Source organism: Rhinolophus sinicus, linkage group LG09, assembly GCF_036562045.2.
Source record: "Rhinolophus sinicus isolate RSC01 linkage group LG09, ASM3656204v1, whole genome shotgun sequence".
Classification (NCBI taxonomy): domain Eukaryota; kingdom Metazoa; phylum Chordata; class Mammalia; order Chiroptera; family Rhinolophidae; genus Rhinolophus; species Rhinolophus sinicus.
In genome coordinates, this window is record NC_133758.1 from 79,767,348 (window position 1) to 79,789,053 (window position 21,706).

A 21,706-nucleotide genomic window follows, 5' to 3' on the forward strand; every position below is an offset into this window, starting at 1 on the left:
GCGCCGGCCGTGGCAGGCGGGGCCGGGTCCCAACAGAGCGCAGGCCCGGCCCGCCCCGGCTTCAAGTATGGGGCGGGACCCTCGCAGCTGCCATCCAACCCCCGCTCCCGGGTGACCGCGGGGCCGGACCCTCGCGGCTTTCCGTCCAATTCCCCGCTCCTCCGCCCCCTTAAGTGAGCGGGGCCGCTCGGTGGTCGCTTGTGGCGGAGTGGGGAACCCACGGCGGCCCGCGGAGGCGGCGCCACCTCCCTCCCCAGCCCGGCCCAGGTTGGGGGAAGTGCGGTCGTGTGGAACAGTTAAATCGTGTAGAACGGCGGAGGTGCCCGGACTCGGCGAGGGCATCTTGCCTGCGGGGGTCAGAGAGGTACCCCTGACGTTGGGCTGCTGGGCTGGTCCGTCGTGGTGCTGGGTTGGATTCCTTTCACTTTGTGGGCTCTCGAGTGTGCAGAGCTTCCCTTGGGCTGATGGGAGGAGTCTCCGAGTTCTTGTCCCACTCTGCGCCGCCTGTCTCTAGAGCCGACCTCTGAACTCCTTGTTGCCCTGGGACAGGGCTCCCGCGCCAGATACCGGGGCACCGGGAGGGTCATCGTATCCCGTGGGTTTGTTCGTCTAATGGAAGGGAGTGCTGTTGTCCGCTATAGTAATTTTTATCCAGCTTTCCAGCAGATGGAGTTTTTGCGTGTGTTTGCTGTGATTTCCCAAAAGTTTGAGTCTTGGGGCGTCCCAACCTCTAGATTGCCTGTCTTCCACCTTTTTTTTTCCCCTGCCGCCTCACCCCGGTGGTCCGCTCACAGCGGCTCTGGGCAGCGCAGGACAGCCCAGGGCAGCACTGCAGCCCAGCTCTAGGGAGAGCCATTGTTCACAGTCTTAGCTGTAGAGGGCGCAGCTCACTGGCCCATGTGGGAATCCAACCCGGATCTCAGCGTTGGGAGCCCGGGGCTCCAACCACTTGAGCCACCGGCCCGCCCCCTCCCTCCTTCTTTCAACAGTTTTTGTTAATTTATTCCCCTGGCAATTAGGCTTGTTTCTTTCTTCCCACAGTCACAGCCTAGTTTTGACCCCTGTGATCTCAAAACAGAATTATACCAACAGGCTCCTTCGTGGTTCCTAAAGAATTCATCTTGGTGTACTGGTATGTGACAATTTTTTTTTAATTAACTTATACTACTTGATTCTCTTTTCCATATCTTATTGCTCCGAGCAATCCCACTATAATTAAACCCAGCATCATCATTATCTTAATGCATCTATAAGTTCTTTCGGAATTATGTTATTTAATGTTTGTGGTTGAGAATTCAAAGCAATCCTTTATGAAAGAATCTTACATTTCATATCTTTAATGTGCACCTCTTTGTTAGTTAAGACTTCAGTGGATAAGGAATTGGTACTCTTGGTCTCAGTTTCCTAGAGTCTATTAAATGGCAGGGAGGAAGACAGAGAAGAGCTTATCTTTCCTATATATATATATGTATTAGTTTCCTATTGCTGCCATAACAATTTATCACAAATGTAACAGTTAAAAAAACACAAATGTATTATCTCAGCTTCTATAAATCAGTAGTCTCGGTATGTTTAGCTGGGTACTCTGCTTAGCATCTCAAAAAACTGAAATAAAGGTTTCTGTAGTTCTGGGCTCTTTTCTAGAGACTCTGGGGGAGAATCCACCTCCAGGATCGTTGACTTTGTTGGCAGAATTCATTTCCATGAAGTTGCAGGGCTGAAGTCCCCATTTCCTTACTGGTTGTCAGCTGGGGTTTCTCACAGTTCCATAAAACCACCTGCATCTTCAAAGCCAGACAGCACCTCCAGTCCTTTTCTTGCTTTTAATGTCCCCCACTCATCTGTCACCAACTGGAGAAAACTTTCTGCTCCTAATGGCTGAGGTGATTAGATTAGGTTCACCTGGATAATCTCCCTATTTTTAAGGTCAGTTGTGCTATGTAAAATAACACTATCACTATCATGGAAGTGATAATCTCATATTCACAGGTTCTGGGGATTAGAGAGGGTGGAATTGGAGGGGGGGCATTCATAGAAACTCTGCCTAGCATAATACGTTCATCTCAACTAGATTGTTTTTATAATGTTCTTTTGCAGTCATTTTTTTATAAGCCCTAAAACAGCTCTATCTGATTATATGATTATCCTGTCTACAGATAAGGAAATTCAGTTAAAGTTAGCTGCCCAGGGACACATGGCTAGAAAGTGGCAGAGTTGGTATTTGAATCCAGATCTACATTTCCATTAGGTCTAAAGCCATGTATAGCGATGGTCGAAGTGAAGTACAGCCAAAGTCATAAGACAGGAAGAAAGTGAGAAACTATGAGATCTTTGTTGTACCTCATTTTTTTGATTATCTCTTTATATTAGTGTTATAGGCTAAGCTCTTCTATCTTAACAAAGCCCAAAATACAATGGCATGAATAAGACAAATGTTTTATTTTGTTTTTTAGTTTTTTTCCCCCTTGTACCGTGTTTCCTCGAAAATAAGACCTAGCCGGACCATCAGCTCTAATGCGTCTTTCGGAGCAAAAATTAATATAAGACCCGGCCTTATGTTATAAAGACCCGGTATTATATTATATTTTATTAGACCAGGTCTTATATTAATTTTTGCTCCAAAAGACGCAGTAGAGCTGATGGTCTGGCTAGGTCTTATTTTAGGGGAAACAGGATCAGCAGGGAGGAGTCCAGGGATAGTAGGAAGATTCTGACAACCTCAATACAGGCATTGCTTGTTTTTATTTTGCTTTGTTTTATTGTGCTTCACAGATAGTGTGTTTTGTACAAATTGAAGGCAAGACCCTGCACCGGCAAAAAAGATTACAACTCGATTTACTATGATACTCACTTTAATGCTGTGTGGAACTGAACTGGCAATATCTCCAAGATATGCCTGTACATGTCTTCCATAAATGGGTCCAAGGTGCTGTTCCAGTTAGTACTACCTGCTGGGCAGTGAGAAGGAGAGAAAGCACAGGTAGAACACATGTAGATTTTTATAGGGGCATGACCGGGAGGTGTCACATGCATCCCCAAATCATACTGATCTCCAAGCGAGAGTAGGAAAGATCTAGCTGTGTGGCTGTATAACCCCACTAAAACTCAGGATTTTGTTAAGAAAGAAGGGAGAAAATTATATTGGCTGAAAACAGTCTGTCACTCCATTGTTTTTGATAATGCTTTATTCTGTAAACTTTTATGAGTGGAATATTTTATTTGACTTTGATGTTCATTTTAAAAGGTAGTATTGAAAGGACAGGAAATTCTTATTCAACATTACTGTTCTTTGATTTCTCAATTGCTATTTTAATATAAAATTTAATATAAAGGCTTTTTTGAGAGATCTCATTTTTCATTTAGCACTTGTACACCTTATTCATATTTTGGGTTAGTTTGATTTCTCTGATGAAAATTAATACATTTGTGAAAATGTTCAAGAATTCTTTGGGATACGAGACACCATTCTGTGTAGGCCTCACAGTATCTGCACAACTAGGTTACAGCAACTTGTCAAGTGATTTTGTGTATTCTGTAATATTCTGTAACTCTACAGTTGGATGACTGTTCGTACCTCTTCATACTTTGCTCTTCAAAATTCTCTCAGCCCATCATCCTGTTGTACACATCTGAATTCTACCCTGAGTTGCGACAGGTCCCCTCCCCCAATATCATGTGGCCTTTGTGTAGAAGATTGTGGTCAAATAGATCCAGGTTTGAGTTGTTAGTTTGATCTTAAGCAAGTTATTAAATCTAAGTATTGGTTTCTTCACATGTAAAATGGCAGTGAATGTTACCTTTAAGAGATAACATGAAGATCAGGCAGATAACACGTTTGCTATAACACCTACTGCAATATTTGGCAAATAGTAGGTACTCAATAAATGATAATTATAGTGGCCACTAATCACTCCTTGACTTTTAGCACTTTGAATTGTGAGGGAGGGAAAATGATTTTTCTTCTACCATTCTAAATTCTTCTGGTTGGTCCAGTAATCAAACTGACATGAGACAGGTTAACAGGAGAAAATAACCAAATTTATTATGTATGTACATACGGGAATTCTGTAAGGATATGGGACCTAAGGATAGATCTGGGACTTAAGGTTTGTGTGCCATCTTGAACAAAGGAGAAGTTGGTGGGGGGTGATTTGGGACTTCAGAGGGGAGGAAGGCAATTCACATGGAGGTGTGAAAGCAAATGTTTGGTAAATAAATGTTTGCTGGGTTATCTTTAACAATAGGACAGAGAGGACTATGTTAAAATGCCTTATTAGGTTCCTCCCTGTCTATCACACTTAGTTCATGTTAAACTATACTTATATGTGATGATAGCTCCTTTCCTGGAGCAGGTCCTCTGGCTGAGTTCTTTCAGGCAGTTAGAGGGAAGTTCAAAGGTTTTTAAGAATCTTTTGTTTCTTAAAAATAATCAGCTTAAAATAATCAATATCCCAAAAAAGGCTTATTGTGGGGTAGCAAACTCTACTTCCCTTCAGTGTACACTTTTTTTTAATTGGTTCTGTCTCTGACAAGTTTATGAATTTATTAAGGACTAGGACTAAGTCCTGGATGTGCTGTAGTCCCTAAATATTTGTTTAGTGAATTTGAACTAGCTTATGTAAGAATATTTATGAGGTTGAAGTTGTGAGGGCTGTTTTTTTTTTCCATTAGTTTCCCTATTGTGATTTCATCATGGAAAATCAGTTGGTTAAGTCAGCTGAAGAACGAACATTTCAGTACCAGGATTCTCTACCATCACTGCCTGTTCCTTCACTTGAAGAATCATTAAAGAAGTACCTTGAGTCAGGTATGTTTGTAATCTTTTACTATAACTATTGTTAGCAGTTTAGAAAGCTGTGAAATTGTTAGAAGCTGATGAGAGTCTAATTCTTATTCTTCTAGGCTTATGATAAAGTATCCTTAAAATGTTCCAAATTTTCTTTCTCATGTTAATTTTTCCATAGTTTGAAAAGACAGCTAGTATTATTAGGCTTACAATAAAAAGTAGTAGTCTTCTGCCTCATCCCCCAACTCCTGATAATTCCACTCTTTCAAGCAAGCATTTTCAAATATTTTGTCAATTTCTTGTTTATCTCCAGGTTTAAACTATTTAAACTTCTTGTGCTACTATTTCTTAGATTTTTTTCATTGTTGATATTATAAATTAGTTCCTAAGTATATGTGGAGTTAGCTCTGAACCCCCTAAACGGTCCTCCCCCCAACACTCAACATATATGCAATCCAACGTATCCACATTTTCCCTCTCATTCTCTCAATATAGTTGTACAAATCACCATTTAGGATGAAATTAATATTCACCTGATTTAATTTAGGGTTTCATCTGATTTAAGTAATTATTTATCTGAATTAAATTACCTGACTATTTAGGGTGTATAGTTTTGTAATTATTCACAAGAGAACCATTTGGAGAACCATTACCATTTTTGCTGTACTTTTTTGGTTTTTCCTCATTTTTCATTTGCTTAGTTTGTTTGTATTCACAACGAATTCACTGCAAACACTTCAGTACAGTGAGAATCCCTGAATATACTTAAATACATAAGATAGCCTCTCAGTTTCATTTCTTTTTGGAGGCATCTCTCTTCGGGCTCTCTGCCTTCTTGCTCCAATCGGTGTTCATTTCTCTTGAGCTGGCAAGACAGTTATTACCCTGGGGCTTTCCTTCAGCCATTATCCTGGCTTTTCTCTTCACATCTCTCTCCTGTGTTGGATTTCCTGCTTCCTGGGTTGTCTTCCTCTTTCTCTTCTCATATTTTGGTGCCGTCTATCTTTAGTAGCCACTTGAGGAAGGGTATCTGAGAAGAAAAGAACGTAAGACCTGAAAATGTATTTATTCTACCTACATACTTAGTTGTTTGGCTGAGCATAGAATTCTGGGTTGGAAATTATATTTCTTAAGAGCTTTGAAGTCACAGTTTGTTCCTCTTGAAGTCTGATGTCATTCTGATGTTCACTCCTTTATATGTGTGACCTGTTGTTTTTTACTCTCTGGATGTGTTTGACAACCTTTTTCTTTATCCCCAACATTCTGAATTCTCAATGATGTCTCTTAGAGTGTAGGTTTTTAAAATATATTTCTCTAAACACCCAGTTGGTTCTTTTAGTTTAAAATGTCATGTTCTTCAGTTCTAGGAAAATTTTAAAATACTGTGTCTTTGATAGTTTTCCTTTCTTTGCTCTTTCTTTTTGGAACTCCTATTATTTGGATCTAGGTCCTTCTGGATAAGCTTTTAATTTAAAAATGTTTCATGTTAGTTATTAGTGTGTTAATTGCTGTTGAGTCGGCGCTGACTCCTGGCGACCTTATAAATGAGTGATGTCCACAGTGTCGTGTCCTCAACAGCCCTGCTCAGCTCCTGGAGACTCATGCCTGTGGTTTCTTCTATGTGGTCAGTCCACCTCGTATTTGGTCTTCCTCTCTTCCTGCTCTTCTATTTAACCCAGCATTATTTTCTTTTTCAAAGAATCCTGCCTTCTCATGATGTGCCCAAGGTAGGACAGCTTTAGTTCTGTCGTTTTTACCTCCAGCAACGTTTCAGGCTTGATTTGCTTTAAGACCCACCTGTTAGTCTTTCTGGCAGTCCAGGGTTCTTGTAGAGCTCTCCTCCAGCACCATGTTTCAAATGAATCAGGTTTTTTTCCAACAGCCTTCTTCACTGTCCAACTTTTGCATTCATTCATCGTTACTGGAAATACAAGGCTGTGGGTGATCTGAGCCTGGGTCTCTAATGACACATCGTTGCTCTTGATGATCTTTCCTAATTCTTCCATTGCTTCCCTTCTGAGTCTCAGCCTTCTCTTGGTTTCTTGGCTGCAGTCTCCATTTGAATTGATGACTAAACCAAGGTAAGCAAAATCTTGAACAATTTTGATGTCTTCATTGCCTATGTCAAAGTTGTGTATTCTTCTATAGTTGTGTATATATAGAATATAGTTGTGTATTCTTCTATATTCTTCTAAAAGTCAAGAAGATTTTTATCTTTGTGATGTTCAAATGCAGTCCTGCTTTGGCACGTTCTTCTTTCACTTTCATCAGAAGTCGTTTCAAATCATTACTACTTTCTCCCAGTAAGATGGTGTCATTTTGCATATATTAAGTTATTGCCATTTCTTCCAGCAGCTTTTACTCCTTCTTCCTCTGAGTCTAGCCCAGTTTTTCATGATACGTTCTGCACACAGGTTAAACAAATAGGGAGATAAAATGTACCCTTGTCTGACACCTTTGTCTATAGGAAGCCATCCTGTTTCTCCATATTCTGCCCTGACAGTGGCTTCCTGTTCACAGTACAGTTTACACAACAGGATGATCAAATGCTGAGGTACACCCATTTCTTTCAGAGCAGCCCATAGCTTTTCATGATTGATGCAGTCAAAGGCTTTGCTGTAATCTATAAAACATACAAGGTATGATCAAACAATATGGTTAATGTTTACATAAAAAATTATTACAGTAAAAGACACATTGCCATTAATCCCTCTGAAGTACTCCCCCTTGCTTCGAACACACTTATCACATCGTTCTTGCCACTTTCTGACACAGTTCTTGAAGTCCTCTTTTGTGAGTATCTTTAGTTGTGCTGTCATGACTGCCTCCATGTCCTGAATCATTTTGATTTTGGGGAAGAGCCAGAAGTCGCACGGTGCCAGATCTGGTGAAGAACGTGGATGAGGACACACTATAATGTTTTTATTGGACAGAAATTGCTGTATATGAGAAGCGATGTGTGACACAGAGCATTGTTACGATGGAGGATGATTTATGGCACACTTTAAAACACCTTCTCTGAACCATAGCTCATACTTGACTGACTGCACTGAACAAATTGAAACTTGTCACACACTGTTACTAAGGTTCCACATGCTGCTTCCCATGTTGAATTCCCTGCCTTTCCGTTGGATGGCACTCAGCAACAGCATTCACCGTATTTTATGATCACAACCGGAAGGCTCTGTGTCACACATCGCTTTTGGTACAGCAACTTTTGTCAAATAAAAACATTACAGTGTGTCCTCATCCACCTTATTCACCAGATATGGCACTGTGCAACTTCTGACTCTTCCCCAAAGTCAAAATGACCATGAAAGGTAAACGTTTTGAATCAATTCAGGACATTGAGGCAGCCATGACAGCGCAACTAATGACATTCACAAAAGAGGACTTCTAGAACTGCTTCAGAAAGTGGCAAGAACTATGGGTTAAGTGTGTTCACAGTGATGGGGAGTATTTTGAGGGGGATTAATGGCAATGTGTCTTTTACTGTAATAATTTTTTCTTAATTTAAACATTCACTGTATTGTTTGATCACACCTTCTTTTGAAATTCTTTGGTGCACTCCAGTATCCAGTGACTGCTTGCAATTAGGTCTCCAGTGCCTATTCCTTTTCTGATTCCCAGCTTGAACAGCTGGCATTTCTTGCTCCATATAAGGTAGAAGCCTTTGTTGCATCACCTTCAGCATCACTTTACTTGTGTGGGAAATTAGAGCAATGGTCCAATAGTTACTGCACTTCTTGACATGTCCTTTCTTGAAGATTGGGCTGTATATTCATTATTAGTGCCGTTCTCTTTTTGGTCTTATTAACCATTTGATATCACCAATCCTTTGTTCCTTCAGCTCTCTGAATCTCATGTGAGAGGCTTTTCTCAAATATCTGGCACTTCTTAGACACTCATACTTGAGACAGAACCTGAAAAGCTGAGTGAGAGTTCTGTGTGCATGGATAGAGCTTGGCGACTAGTGGGCCTTTCAATGAGCCTTGTAGGGTAATAATGAAGAAAGCAACAGTTTCATTAGGGCTTACCCAAATACCCGTACTCCTTTCTCTTGGACTGATTAGTTTCTCCAAAGAAAAAGCCTCTCATCGTTTGTTTTGATGAGGCATAAGCCTTACTGCTAGTGTTTTGGGAGCTTAGTAAGACGGCTCATTGTTATGGATGTGTACTTTCATTATAATCCCTGTTTTTTCAACATGGGCTAGAATCCAGGTATTCTTGTCTGGTTTAACTTCTCTGGAGAGTAAACCTCCACGTTTCTACTGGCATTGGGAGAAAGTTGTCTGGCTTTCTAAAGTGGGGAAGGACATCTACAGGGGCAAGTGTGGATGGAGTGCCCCTGTTTCTAGACTTTCAAGCAATCCTCCCGTTTCCAGCATGACTTTGCCCCCTGCCTCAGGGAGTCTATGTATCTTTAATTCTTGAATCTCTCTGGGATTGTACTGTAGGAATTGGCTCACTTATTGGTTTGCACCTAACTCTACCCTATCTCTCATTACCTTCCATTTGCCAGGCTTTAGATACTTTCTCCATTTTACAAAGTTAGTTGCCATTGTCCCATGTGTTTTCTAATTTGTAAAATGTTAGCTTAACCTGTCTGCTGTCTTCTCTCTTTTCATTTTCTTTGTCCTTAAGGATTTATCCCTTTTTAATCACTGTCATTTTAGAGAGTTTCTAGAAGTAGTGAAGGTAAATGTATGTATCACTTTGTTTAAATGGAAGCCCTCAGATTTTTAAAATTTCTTCTTTTTCTCTCTTCTTTTTTCTCATTTACTTTGACCTTGGAATTGTAGTGTCTTTTTAAAAAAATTCACTGATTATTTACTTTTGATTATTCACTTCACTTATATTCTTTATGAATACAGATATTTAAATTGACTTTAAGATAAGACTCAAAGAGGCAAATGAAACAAAAACTATTAATGTCCTTTGATTTCTAAAATTTATTTTCATCTGTAGCCTAATTTTCAGAGCACTTGGTGTTGATGGAGTAGGAACCCTATACCTTCTTTTTTTTTTTTCTTTTTTTCTGAAGGAAACCATTATTGGCCACAAGGCACCCAAAACTGCTCTGGGCAGGCTTTACACTTACATTTACATACATTTTGTATTTACATACAGAATGTTCAAGGCTCTGCTTGAACATTAATGGAAAGAAGCTATAATTTCTTATTCATGGCTAAACAGGATTTACTTTCCTATTGGACTAATAGCTATATGATAATCCTGTCTTTGCCATTTTAACTATCATCATCCAGAATGATTTTAAAATAATTTTTCAGAATATGGTTATAAGATTACATAATTTCTACTATTGTATTTTTTACAGTATTTTGTATTGTTGCTTTTCAGCTATTTTCATATTGTAAACTCTAATTTATTGGACTGTTGTGATAATTAATACATACATAATTGTTTTATATAACTAAGTCTTAAGATTTGTGTAAGTAATAATGATTGAGGTGAATTTGTGGTACTTATGTCCAAGTACTTTAATGCTTATTTTTTCTTTATAGTAAAGCCATTTGCAAATGAAGAAGAATATAAGAAAACTGAAGAAATTGTCCAAAAATTTCAAAATGGTATTGGAGAAAAATTGCACCAGAAATTACTTGAAAGGGCAAAAGGAAAAAGAAATTGGGTATTTATGTTATTGTACTTATAATTAGAAAATTGATGATGCTTAACGAATGAAAAATAAAAATGTGTATTTTCATTTAAAAATTATTACTGTAAAAATCCTCTCAGTCATCATTTTCATTATCATCACCCTAAAAAATTAATGAATCACTTAACTCTGGGGAGTTTTGAGTGTTGTGGGTGGGCTCCTTTCTTATTATATAGGAAACGTGATGAAATGCAGGTTTCCTGGGCCCAGTGATTCTGATTCAGTTGCTCTGGAATGGAGGCCCAGAAATCCTTATTGTAACAACTGCTCCACATGGTTCTGATGCAGGTGATCTGCAGACCATGCGTAAGAGAAACATTTTGTCCAGGTAATCATAGCCTGAGAAACTCCAAAACATACCAGAATAGACATGATGCATAGGTGACACTACAAATATTTGAACAGTGTATGGGGAAAAAAAGGGCCATTACAAAATTGGAGTGGAGGATGGTTATGGCGATTTTATGTTTCAGTTAGATTGAGGTGTTAGTATAATAATTGTTAAGGACCCCAGTAAATTTCCACAAAGAATCTTCTTTGGCTTCTTTGGCTTAACTATTAGGTTGGTGCAAAAGTAATTACGGTTTTTGCAATTGTTTTTAACCCTTTAAACCGTGATTACTTTTGTACCAACCTAATACTTCTATAGTATGAACCAGAGAATGAGTTTTTATAGTTAAAAATCATTGTTTTAGTCTAGAAATAATGATTGTAATTATCTTTGAGTTTTAGAAATAAAAAGTAAACTGATCTTTTGATCAACCATTGATACCTATAATGGAATAATAAAATTTTATTCTTTCAGATTCCTTTATTCTCAATCTTGAGCCTTGAGTGATTTTAATTAGAGTAAAGGTAAAGGAGTTGTTGTTCTGCTTGTATCTTTTTATATCTTTTTCTGAATGACTGATTATAATTTATAGTGTCAATTTTTTTCAAAAAGAACTCCAGGTAATTTGATGAAACTGCTTACTTATATGTGAAATTCAAGTGCACATTGTGAAAGGCACACACAGAAAGCAGTGCGTGAAAAACCTAAGTTAGTTTTAAGCCTACTGAAAAGTTTTTGTATTTCTGATTTACTATTTCAGTTTTTGCTTGGAAAAGGAAAATTGTAAATCCCTTAATAATTGTTGTAGTTAAGTGAGGATTTGTTGAATATCTGCTGTACCCCAGGTACTGTGAGAAAACACACCTAAGTACTTTGTTGGGTCAGTATAATCTGTCTGAAGGTGCTTTCTTGGTTCATGTTTCTGGTAATGTAGTTAAACTGAACAATATTTAAGATCCTACAGTTCAAAAAGAAAGAAGTAAAAAGCAGTAGCTTTTGTTTCTTTTTTTTTCTTTTTTTTTTGTCAGCTGTTACACATTCACATATTATCAATAGCATTAGGCTGATGTTCTTCATTTATTCCAGCTGGAGGAGTGGTGGCTGAATGTTGCCTACCTGGAAGTTCGCATACCCTCACAACTGAATGTCAACTTTGCGGGTGCTGCGCCCCATTGTGAACACTACTGGCCTCCAAAAGAAGGCACTGAATTGGAAAGAGGAAGTATAAGTCTTTGGCATAACATGAATTACTGGCAGTTGTTAAGAAAGTAAGGATACTTACGTGATTTGTCTCAGGTGGCAAAAAGTTGAGAAGCTTAATTTACTTATTTGGGGGTGAATGCTACCAAGTTGTGATCCGGTGGTTTGTAAGTTTTTTTAATGACTTCTTGATCAAAATACTTTTTTTGCTGTTTTAATAGAGAAAAAGTGCCTGTTCATAAAGTTGGGACTACTCCTCTAGATATGAACCAATTCCGAATGCTGTTTAACACCTGCAAGGTTCCAGGAATTACTAGAGATTCTCTTATAAATTATTTTAAGACTGGTAAGTAGAAAATGCAGGTACTTTCTTTGGTAAAGTCACTGAGATTTGGGTAGTTTTGCTATAGTTTCTACTATGACACTATGGAGCATACTATTCTGAAGGTAGTTCTTACTGCATTTTGACTGATCAAAAGCTTTCTATGAACCTTGTCTTTCAGTCATTCTGATTAGTTGGAATTGATTCATGGGAATGGCTTTTCTAAACTGTGTCTTACTTGGTTCTACACAAACCTGATGCTTATGTTGCATCCTTTGAAAGTCTGAATTTTAGTTAAAGAGTAGAATTATGAATCAGAGTATTAGGAAATCAGGAGAATACGATTTGGATCCTTCTGTTTCTACCTTCTTCCTTCTTAATCTGAATTCTCTTTTTGAGCGTTTGCTTATATGTGCTCGTCATGCCCCATTTCTCTCTGTGAGTATGCTTTTCTTCCCTATTATATGAGGTGAGAGCCTGATACCAATCTCCTTGAAGGCACATGAGTTCAGACTGACTCATCAAAGTTTTTTGTTTTTACTGCAAGTTTAATGGCAATTTCTGCGTGGTGTCCTAGCATGGAAAATTATTTTGTAGTAAGTGCTAGTTTCATTACTTCAGGAATGGTTTCTTTTTATAAATTTAGTAACAGTTTATAATTACTGCAGAATGTAATTATGAATGGATATATTTCTTACATAAAATTTTATTTAAAAGTAAAATTTCTCTAGCTAACTTTGCTTGTTGTGAGAGGGGTATGAGTTTTTGTCCTGTAGAGATCTACTCTCTGTAAACCTCTCAGGATGGTAAACATAGTTAATGTCTTCAAGCCCCCACACATTTACCTTGATGTTGCAAGTAAAAGAGTTAAAAGAAAGGATTGAGGAACATGTTTATTTATGGCATAAAGTTTAATGCCTAAATGTGAATGGAAAAGGTGAACAGGAGAAAACTGATATGAGAATAGCAATAGAGAAACAATATGCATATCAGTTAAGAACTAATATCAGTAGACCTGGTTTTGAATTCAATCTTTATTACCCAGTAGTATGTCCTTAGATAAGGTAACTCATTTAAGTTATAGTATGTAAAATGGGGATTCATTAATATAGTGTACCTCTTGATACAGTGGTTTAAGCTGTCATGGCTAGTATATTCTGGAACTTATGGCTATGTGAAGAGGTATAGATAGGTATAAAGCTGAGGTAACAAGTAAACATGAAAAAATGTAAGCGAGTTAGTGACGAATACTGTGTAGAAGATTCAAATAACATGATTAGGTAGTCAAGGAAGGCCTCTGAGGATCTGAAGGACAAGATGATCCAATACAGTTTGGGGCTTTTTATTTTTGTTTTTGTTTTGTGTGTGATGTGGGGGGGAATCCCCTGGGCATAATAAACTTGGCAGGTGTGAAGGGCAGTGTGGATGGAGCCAAGTAGGCAGGAGGGAGGGGGGCAGATTAGAAAGGTGACTAGAGGCTAAATTATACAGTAGTAATTTGTAAGCCAACTCAGGTTTTTGGCTTTTATTAAAAATGTGAATAGATACTATTAGTGGGTTTTGAGAAAGAGTGATGTGATCAGATTAATGTTTTAAAGATCATTCTACTTGCTGTTTGAAGAACAGATTTTTAGGAGACAGACAAGTGTAGAAGGAGGGAGACCAGTTAGAAAGTTGTTTCAGTCCAAAGGAGCCCTTATAATGACTTGTACTCAGGTGGTAGCGTGGAGCTGGTGAAAAGTTATTAGATTCTGGATATATTTTGGATTTGGGCAGAATTATTCATAGATTGGTTATGAGACCTAAGAGAAAAACAGGAATTCAAGATGATTTCAAGATATTTGGCTTGCATAACTAACAGGATAGATAGGTGTGTTGGTTCATAAGGTGGGAAAGATTGGGAGGAGATATTTAGGGAGGAAAATCAAGCGGTCCGTTAGGCCATGTTAAGTTTAAGATGACTTTTAGACATCTAAGTGGAAATGTTAAGTAGGCAGTCAGAAACAAAGTCGGGAGTTCTGGGGAGAATTCAGGACTGCAGATAAAGATGTAGGAATCATCATTAGAGGCATAACAATCGTTTTTAAAGCCAAAAAATTAGCTAAGATTACTTTTGGAGCACGTAATAGATAAAAATGATTGTGATTCTTATCACAGTCAAATTTAGTATTTGGTGACTAGAGGATGAGGAGCCCGCAAAAGATACCAAGGTAGATAGGAAGAAAACAAGGACAGTGTTCTCCCAGAAGGCAAGGGAAGGACGCATTTTATGTCATGCTTCGGAGAGGTCAAATGAGATAAAAATTCAAATGACCATTGGATTTGTCAATATGATGTGGACAGAGGCTGCCCTTGGTAAGATCAGTTTTAGTGGAAGTTGGGGAATGCAACTCCTCAACTGGAGAAGATGAAAACTAACAGAATTGGTGACAACATGGAAATAATATTTCGGAAAAATACTTGGTGTTCAGTGGGAGATTTTTGTTTGTTTATTTTTTTATAAGGATGGGTGGTGATATAGAAATGACATGGGAGGGAGGGAAAAATAACCTTCAAGGGGAAGAGATAAGGAACCAAAGTCATTGAGAAGAGCTGAGAGGGTCAAGAGCAGAAGGGAGGGAGGGATTGGTGTTTGACAGGAGCAAGGATGAGAGAGAACGCAAAAAGTGCCTCTAGATGCAGACAGATTGGCCAACTTGGTTGTAGGAAGATAGGGAGATCCTGTATATTCTTTGTGTTTTCTTTGGTGAAGTAAGAACTGAGGTCAGTCAGCTAGGGCGGAAGATTTAAGGAGAAAGGAGGTTTGAAATACTCATTTTGGAAAGTGAGAAAAGCAAGCATGCTGTGGAAATGTAGCTGAACAGTGTCGAGTGCCCATTTGAGATGTATGTTTATGAATTAAAGTTAGACTAGATGGTGTGTTGTAGTTTTCATCAAAAATTGGGCAGGTGCAGAGGAAGAGGGTGTGAAGGATCTAAGGGTTTTGCAAGGGGGAAATTATAATGCTGGACCCTGCACTCTATCCTGGGTAAGGAGAAAGTTGAATTTATGTGGGCTGAGGGGGGCGGCGGGAGCAGGCAACATACAAACTACTGTGGCTAAGAGGCTAATCTCAATGAGGAGGCAATAGTTAGAACCTGCGACCTTTAAGACTAATTCACTCATGCCTTTCATCCTGTTTACCTCATTTGGCCCAGACTTTCCATGTCATCTCTTGTCATGTGGATCACAGATTCGTGCATAGCCTAACTTGGTCCAAGTTCCCCACTACTGTGGCCCACACCCAACCCTTTCCCCCAGCCCTTTTTCTGGAGCTCACAGTCAGCAAAACTTATTATATCTTCAACCTTTTCTCTGGAAGTTCCTGTTTCCTTCTTAAAGGTACTGTTACTGAAGCCTGATTACCCTTTGAGCTCACTGCTTTCCCCATAACCATCTCAGATGGGGATTTTTTCCTCTCTCTTATACTTTGGTACTGGAGGGCATATAGGAGACCCTCCTGTTCTTCGTATTTCCCATTACCCTTTCCATTTTTCCTTCTTCCTTACAGTTTACACTCTTGGAAAAAATAAAGTGCTATCAGGTTATATCTGCACTGTTTGTCATTATTCCGGTGCCTTTCCTTTTGGTCATTCCCTTTCCTTCATTGTTTTAGCACCAGTTTCTCTATCTTCCCTTATTACTTCAGTCTCATTCTTGATGACTTGAGCGTCCAGTTGTAGATGACCCATGGCCTCTCCTTTTCTTCATTTTCTTTCTCTAGGAATCTGTACATCTCCACTCCGTCTCCCACTCTCAGCCACGCACTCCCATGGTCATGCCCGAAACCTTGTTATCAAAAAACCCATCACCTCTAACATTGCAGTTGTAAGTATCTCAGTCAGGTCTCCACCTTCTTTTCACAACTCACTTCCTTTAGTAATCCACTTCAGCTGTTTCTTTGCCCACATTATGACTTGCAATTCACTTACCTACAGTTCTTCACAGTTCCCTTCCTCCCTCCCCCACCCCCAATCTCCACTTCTTTCTGTGGTTCTTCACTGTATAACTCGTTTGCATACATATTGAAGTTTTTGCCCCCTCGCTTCCTCCCCACTGCACACTTATCTGAACACTGTTTAAATTTCAACCTTCTGTTTTACCTCTACACATCAGAGTTACCTACCTAACAATGTACATGGCCAGAGAAAATCATAAAACCTTACTATCTGGCCATATTCTTTTCTCAGATTATATTCTCCCAGAAAAGACTGTTTCATGCCTTTCTCCTTCCTTATTCTCAGCTAATGAACTCTCTTCTTCTTCTCAACAATTTTAAAGCAATCTTTTCATCCCCGAATTTACCAGCCTATCTGGTAGGCAGAATGATGCCCTCCCTCCACAAAGATGTCTACTTCCTAATCCTTGGAATCTGCTGAATGTGTTAAGTTATGTGGAAAAGGGGACTTAAAGTTGCAGAGGAAATTAAGGTTGATAATAAATTGACCTTGAGATGGGGAGATTATTCTGGATTATTCAGGCAGGCCCAAAGTAATCACAAGAGTTCTCATAAGTGGAAGAAAGGGGCAGAGGGAGAACTAAAGAGATGGCAGCTTGAGAGCGTCGTGATTCCCCCTTGATGGCTTTTGGAGGAAGGCGGCCAGGGCCATGAACCCAGGATTGTTGGCAGCCTCAAGAAGCTAGACAAGTGAAGGAAACAGATTCTCCCCTAGAGTCCCCAGAAGGACCTGCTGACACCTTCATTGTAGCTCAGTAAAGCACATTTCAGGCTTCTGGTCCCCAGACCTGTAAGACAATAAATTTGTGTTGTTAGTGGTAATTTACCGCTAAGTTAGTGGTAACTTGTTACAGAAGTCATAGGGAACATATTCAAGTATTTGCCCATCCTACAACCCCCTTGCAACACATTATTACACAGTCATATATTTTGCCTTCCCATTTTCAAAATGGACGAACTGTCCTGACTTCTTATATATGGTGTGAGGACACGCTTCTATGTGGTGCACTGGGCCCTCCTCCTCTTGCCTGCTCAGGGACCTTGCTTGCTTCTGGATTATCCTCTCTCTCTGTGCTGCATTACCAGTTTTTCCTCTTTGCTAGCATGTTCCAATCTGTAATCTCTCCCTCTTAAAGGAAAAAAACACAAATTAGACCCCTTGTCTCCTTGAAGTGGCACACCCCAGTCAAAGCTACAATCACCTGTCACTTCAGTCATTCTCACCTGGATCACTTCAGTTAGTTCCTAAACTGATCTTGTATATTCTCTTCCCTCTTATAATCTCTTGTCCATATAGTAGCTCGAGTGACTTTTTAAAGTATTAATTAGATTGCAGTATTACTTTCCTGCCTAAAACCCTCCACTGGCTTCCTTCCCGTCGTACTTAAAATTTAAAGCCCTTTCTGAGGCCAATATGATCTGGTCCCAACCTTACCCACCATTCTACCCTTTTCTCTGTCAGCTGCCACTGCACCGACCTGTTTTCCTTTAAGCAAACCAGTTCACTTTTGTCCTAATGCCTTTATACGTACTGTTTCCTCTTCTGGAACTCTCTTCCTGAAGATATTTCCATGGTTCACTCCTTCACTTCATTTGGTTCTTTGCTCAAATATCCCCTTTTAGGCTCATCCTGAGGTAGCACCCTCCTGTTACCCTCCTCCCATCCTTTTATTGGTTATTTTGACATCAGGCTTATTTTCTTTTTTCCAGCCTTAAATTTTGGATAGGGTGTGGTCAAGTAGATGCAGCAAAAAAGGGTAGTGGTGATAAATATAAAAGGACATGGAGGTTTTTGAAGGGGAAGAAAGAAGAAATGGGTTGGGAGTAGCCATGAGGGATAAGGGAAACACAGACCTCACCTGCTAGGACTTAAGGAAATAGGATGTAAGGGAAAAAATAGCAGTGCTATCAGGAGATGGTCCTTCGTCATAGCTGATAAATAGATTTCATGAGGTGATGTGTGTAGAGCATTTAGCACAGTATCTTATACATAATATCAGACAGTAAATTGCCTTCTGGTGGCAGTATATGTCTTTATTTTTTTCTTTTTTCCTTTCTTAGAGGGAAAGAGCAGGAGCAGGGGTCATACAGGAAAACCCTTGTCAAAGGGACTAGTATTTGACAAATGCGGCTAAATCAGAGTAGTCTGAACCTTACAGCAAACAAATAGATGTTGGGGAATTAAGGTGTACCAAAGAAAGCACAGAATCAGTTATCAGTGGCTTACCAGGTGTTATCAGAGCCTTCAGTAAAACTATAGGTTGGCAAAATTCTTTCTCCTTGCCACTCAGGCTTACGTACGTGCCTTTATTCTACTGAAAACTATTTTACTGAGAAATCATACCTAGATATTACTGCAATTAAATCATCCAGTGAGCAATCAACATTAAAATAATCCCAAAGAGAAACTTGTTAATTCCAACCGTCTACTCCAGGGTTCCTCCTCTACCCTTCCCCCCTTCCCATTCCTATCCATAAATAAAACTAGAAAGCCCTGCAGTAGTTTGGGATTTATATGATTCTCAGGGTGCACAAATATTTGAAACACCTGTGGATTTCTAGATGTTTCACATGGACAGGTTTCAACAGCATGTATTTTATCATAATAACTGAAATTCTATCACTTGATACAATTTTTGTTCATATGATATAGTTGATGCATATATGATAAGCAAAATACTGGAGGAATGATTTTTTTCTATTAGATGTAAATATGCAGCTTTACTCTTGTTTAACTTTGAGAGATTTGAGTCTTGTGCTTTCTGTTTCTTTTCGCAGAGCGTGAAGGGCATTCCCCAAGTCACATTGTAGTGCTGTGTCGAGGCCGAGTTTTTGTCTTGGATGCAATACACGAAGGATGTTTGATCACCCCACCAGAGATTCTCAGGTTTTCAGACTACTCTCTTGAATCTCGTTAGTTTTTAAGCTTTTAAAATAAATGTTAAAAAAACAATGTGAAAAAATAAATGTTCAGAATTGCCTCTTTATAAGGTGACAGAAAAATAAGAATTTTCTATATGCTGATTTTTAAAAATGTTTTATTTTTAATTTAAATTACTTTTTAATTTTACTAGATGTATATGAATATATTCTATTTGGAAAAAAGGAAAACATTACAAATACTACCAATCTCATTTCCTGACCCAGAATTTATCACTGTTACTAGTTGGGTGTATTCTAGCCTTCCAGATCTATTTACATGCACATATAGATTTAAAAAATATGTATATTTATATTTTATATATAGTATGTATTATATACATATAAATAGTAGATTGTACATATAGCAGTATATGGTATATATATGTAATATTGTATGTTTATATTTTTAAAGTGTATTATGGAAAATTTCAAAATGTAGAAGGAATTATACAATGAAGCTCTTCCATGTACTCATCCCCTGCCTTCAACAATGATACATTTATCGTCTCGTTTCAACCTCCTTGTGCCCCTCCCCTCACTCCCTCATTGATTATTTTAAAGAAAATTGCAGACATAATATCCTTTCACTATAAATATTTTAGTATGCATCTCTAAAATATAAGGACTCTTAAAAATACACACGTACACCTGAAATCTGTGTAATTTTACTAACAATTGTCACCCCAATAAATTTAATTAAAAAAAATACACATGTACAATACTATTATCATAACTAATGATTTGCTGCTTCTAAAATAATTGTATAATATTATTAATATCTGGTCAGTTCAAATGTCCTAGATTGTCATAAATGTTGAGTCATATGTACCTATATATATATTTTAAATTATTTTTAGTAAGTGTTCCAAACATGTACAGAAATACACGCAGAAGTAGACAGCTAAATACTCATGTAACCACCACCCAGGTCAAGACATAGAACATTTCCGGTACTCCAGAAACCCCTGTGGTACCCTTCCCAGTTACTGTGCTTTCCCTCCTTCCCAAGGGGAATAATTTAGGTTGCTTACAGTTTTCATTTGTACAAAAAATGCGGCTGTGAAAATCCTTGTGCAAGTCTTTTGATGCACATGAGCCTGCATTTCTGTCTGAACACGCTCAGGAGAGGACTTGCTGAGTCATAGAATATGTATACATTCCCTTCAGTGGATAATGCCCGTTTTCCAAAATACTTGTACTGCTAAAACGCACTTCCACTAGTGTATGAGTATTGTAGGAATTCTTTATTCATTTTCATTGGTTTTATGTGTTAAAATCCACAGACTAGATATTTGTAACCCTTTCATTCTATTAAAGGTGTCTTTGTGATCAATAGAAGTTCTTTTTTTTCTTTTTCTTTTTTTTAAATGTCTGTTTTATTGGGGAATATTGGAGAACAGTGTGTTTCTCCAGGGCCCATCAGCTCCAAGTCATTGTCCTTCAATCTAGTTATGGAGGATGCAGCTCAGCTCCAAGTCCAGTCTCTGTTTTCAATCTTTAGTTGCAGGGGGCGCAGCCCACCATCCCCTGTGGGAATCTAACCCAGCAACTTTGTTGTTGAGAGCTCACGCTCTAACCCACTGATCCAGCCACCCCTAGAAGTTCTTAATTTGAATTTAGTCGAGTTGATTAATCTTATACCATATGGATTATACTTTTTATTCCATTTTAAAAAAATTCTGCCTAATCCAATGTCAAGAAGCTATTTATAGAATTTTATTCTTTTGCCTTCCACAATTACATTAACCGTCTGCCTAAAATTGGTTTTTGTATGTGCCATGAGGAAGGGATAGTTGTACACATTTAAAAAATAGTGTTATTTTAGTCATTTCCTGCAGTTTGCTTCTTTTAGTAAATAATAAGACAACGATATTTTCATGTTGGAGCAGATATATCTACCTTATTCTTTTTAACTATTGTATAAAATTCTGTCAAATGAACATAACTGTAGTTGGACCATTTCTCAATTAGTGTGCATTGAGGTAATTCCCATTTATTGTTGTAACTGAACATTTTCAAGCATGCCTCTTTATTTCGGAGAAAATATCTGTGGTTTGATATTGGAAGTGAAATTTCTGGATCATAAGATATGTACATTTAAAATTAACTCAAATTGTCATCCAAAGAGACATAATGTTCCCTATCAGTACTTTATGAGAATATCCACTTCTCCACATAATTGCTGACAGGCTATAACTAAACTTGAAACATTTGGTGAACTGACACGTGAAAATGGTTTTTTCATTGTTGCTCGAATTGGCACACTATTACTAGTGAGATTGAATATTTTTATATATGTTTATAAACCATTTGTATTTTCTCTGAGTTGCTTTTGCCTGTTTTTCGTTTTTTTTATTGGCTTTGTTCTAGTCTTACTGATCTGTAGCAGTTGTTTATGTTTCTGGACCCTAATCCTTTATCGATTATACATATGTGTTACAAACATTTTATTTCAGTAAACTTAAAAAAAA

General features: G+C 38.3%; 1 protein-coding gene across 3 annotated transcripts in view; it reads left to right on the forward strand.

The window, feature by feature from the left end:
* Positions 1-155: 155 nt before the first annotated feature.
* CROT (carnitine O-octanoyltransferase) overlaps positions 156-21,706 on the forward strand; it is a 53,807-nt gene continuing 32,256 nt past the window's right edge. Inside the window, exons 1-7 of one of the 3 annotated variants that reach the window (XM_019749764.2) lie at positions 156-364; positions 1,042-1,132; positions 4,672-4,807; positions 10,312-10,436; positions 11,881-12,062; positions 12,216-12,340; positions 19,092-19,200. In XM_019749764.2, coding sequence (XP_019605323.2) covers positions 4,693-4,807; positions 10,312-10,436; positions 11,881-12,062; positions 12,216-12,340; positions 19,092-19,200 — 656 coding nt within the window. In that variant the 5' untranslated portion in view covers positions 156-364; positions 1,042-1,132; positions 4,672-4,692. Of the gene's footprint in view, positions 596-1,041; positions 1,133-4,671; positions 4,808-10,311; positions 10,437-11,880; positions 12,063-12,215; positions 12,341-19,091; positions 19,201-21,706 lie in introns of all 3 variants that reach the window. The other 2 variants (XM_019749765.2, XM_019749766.2) reach the window with 2 other exon arrangements.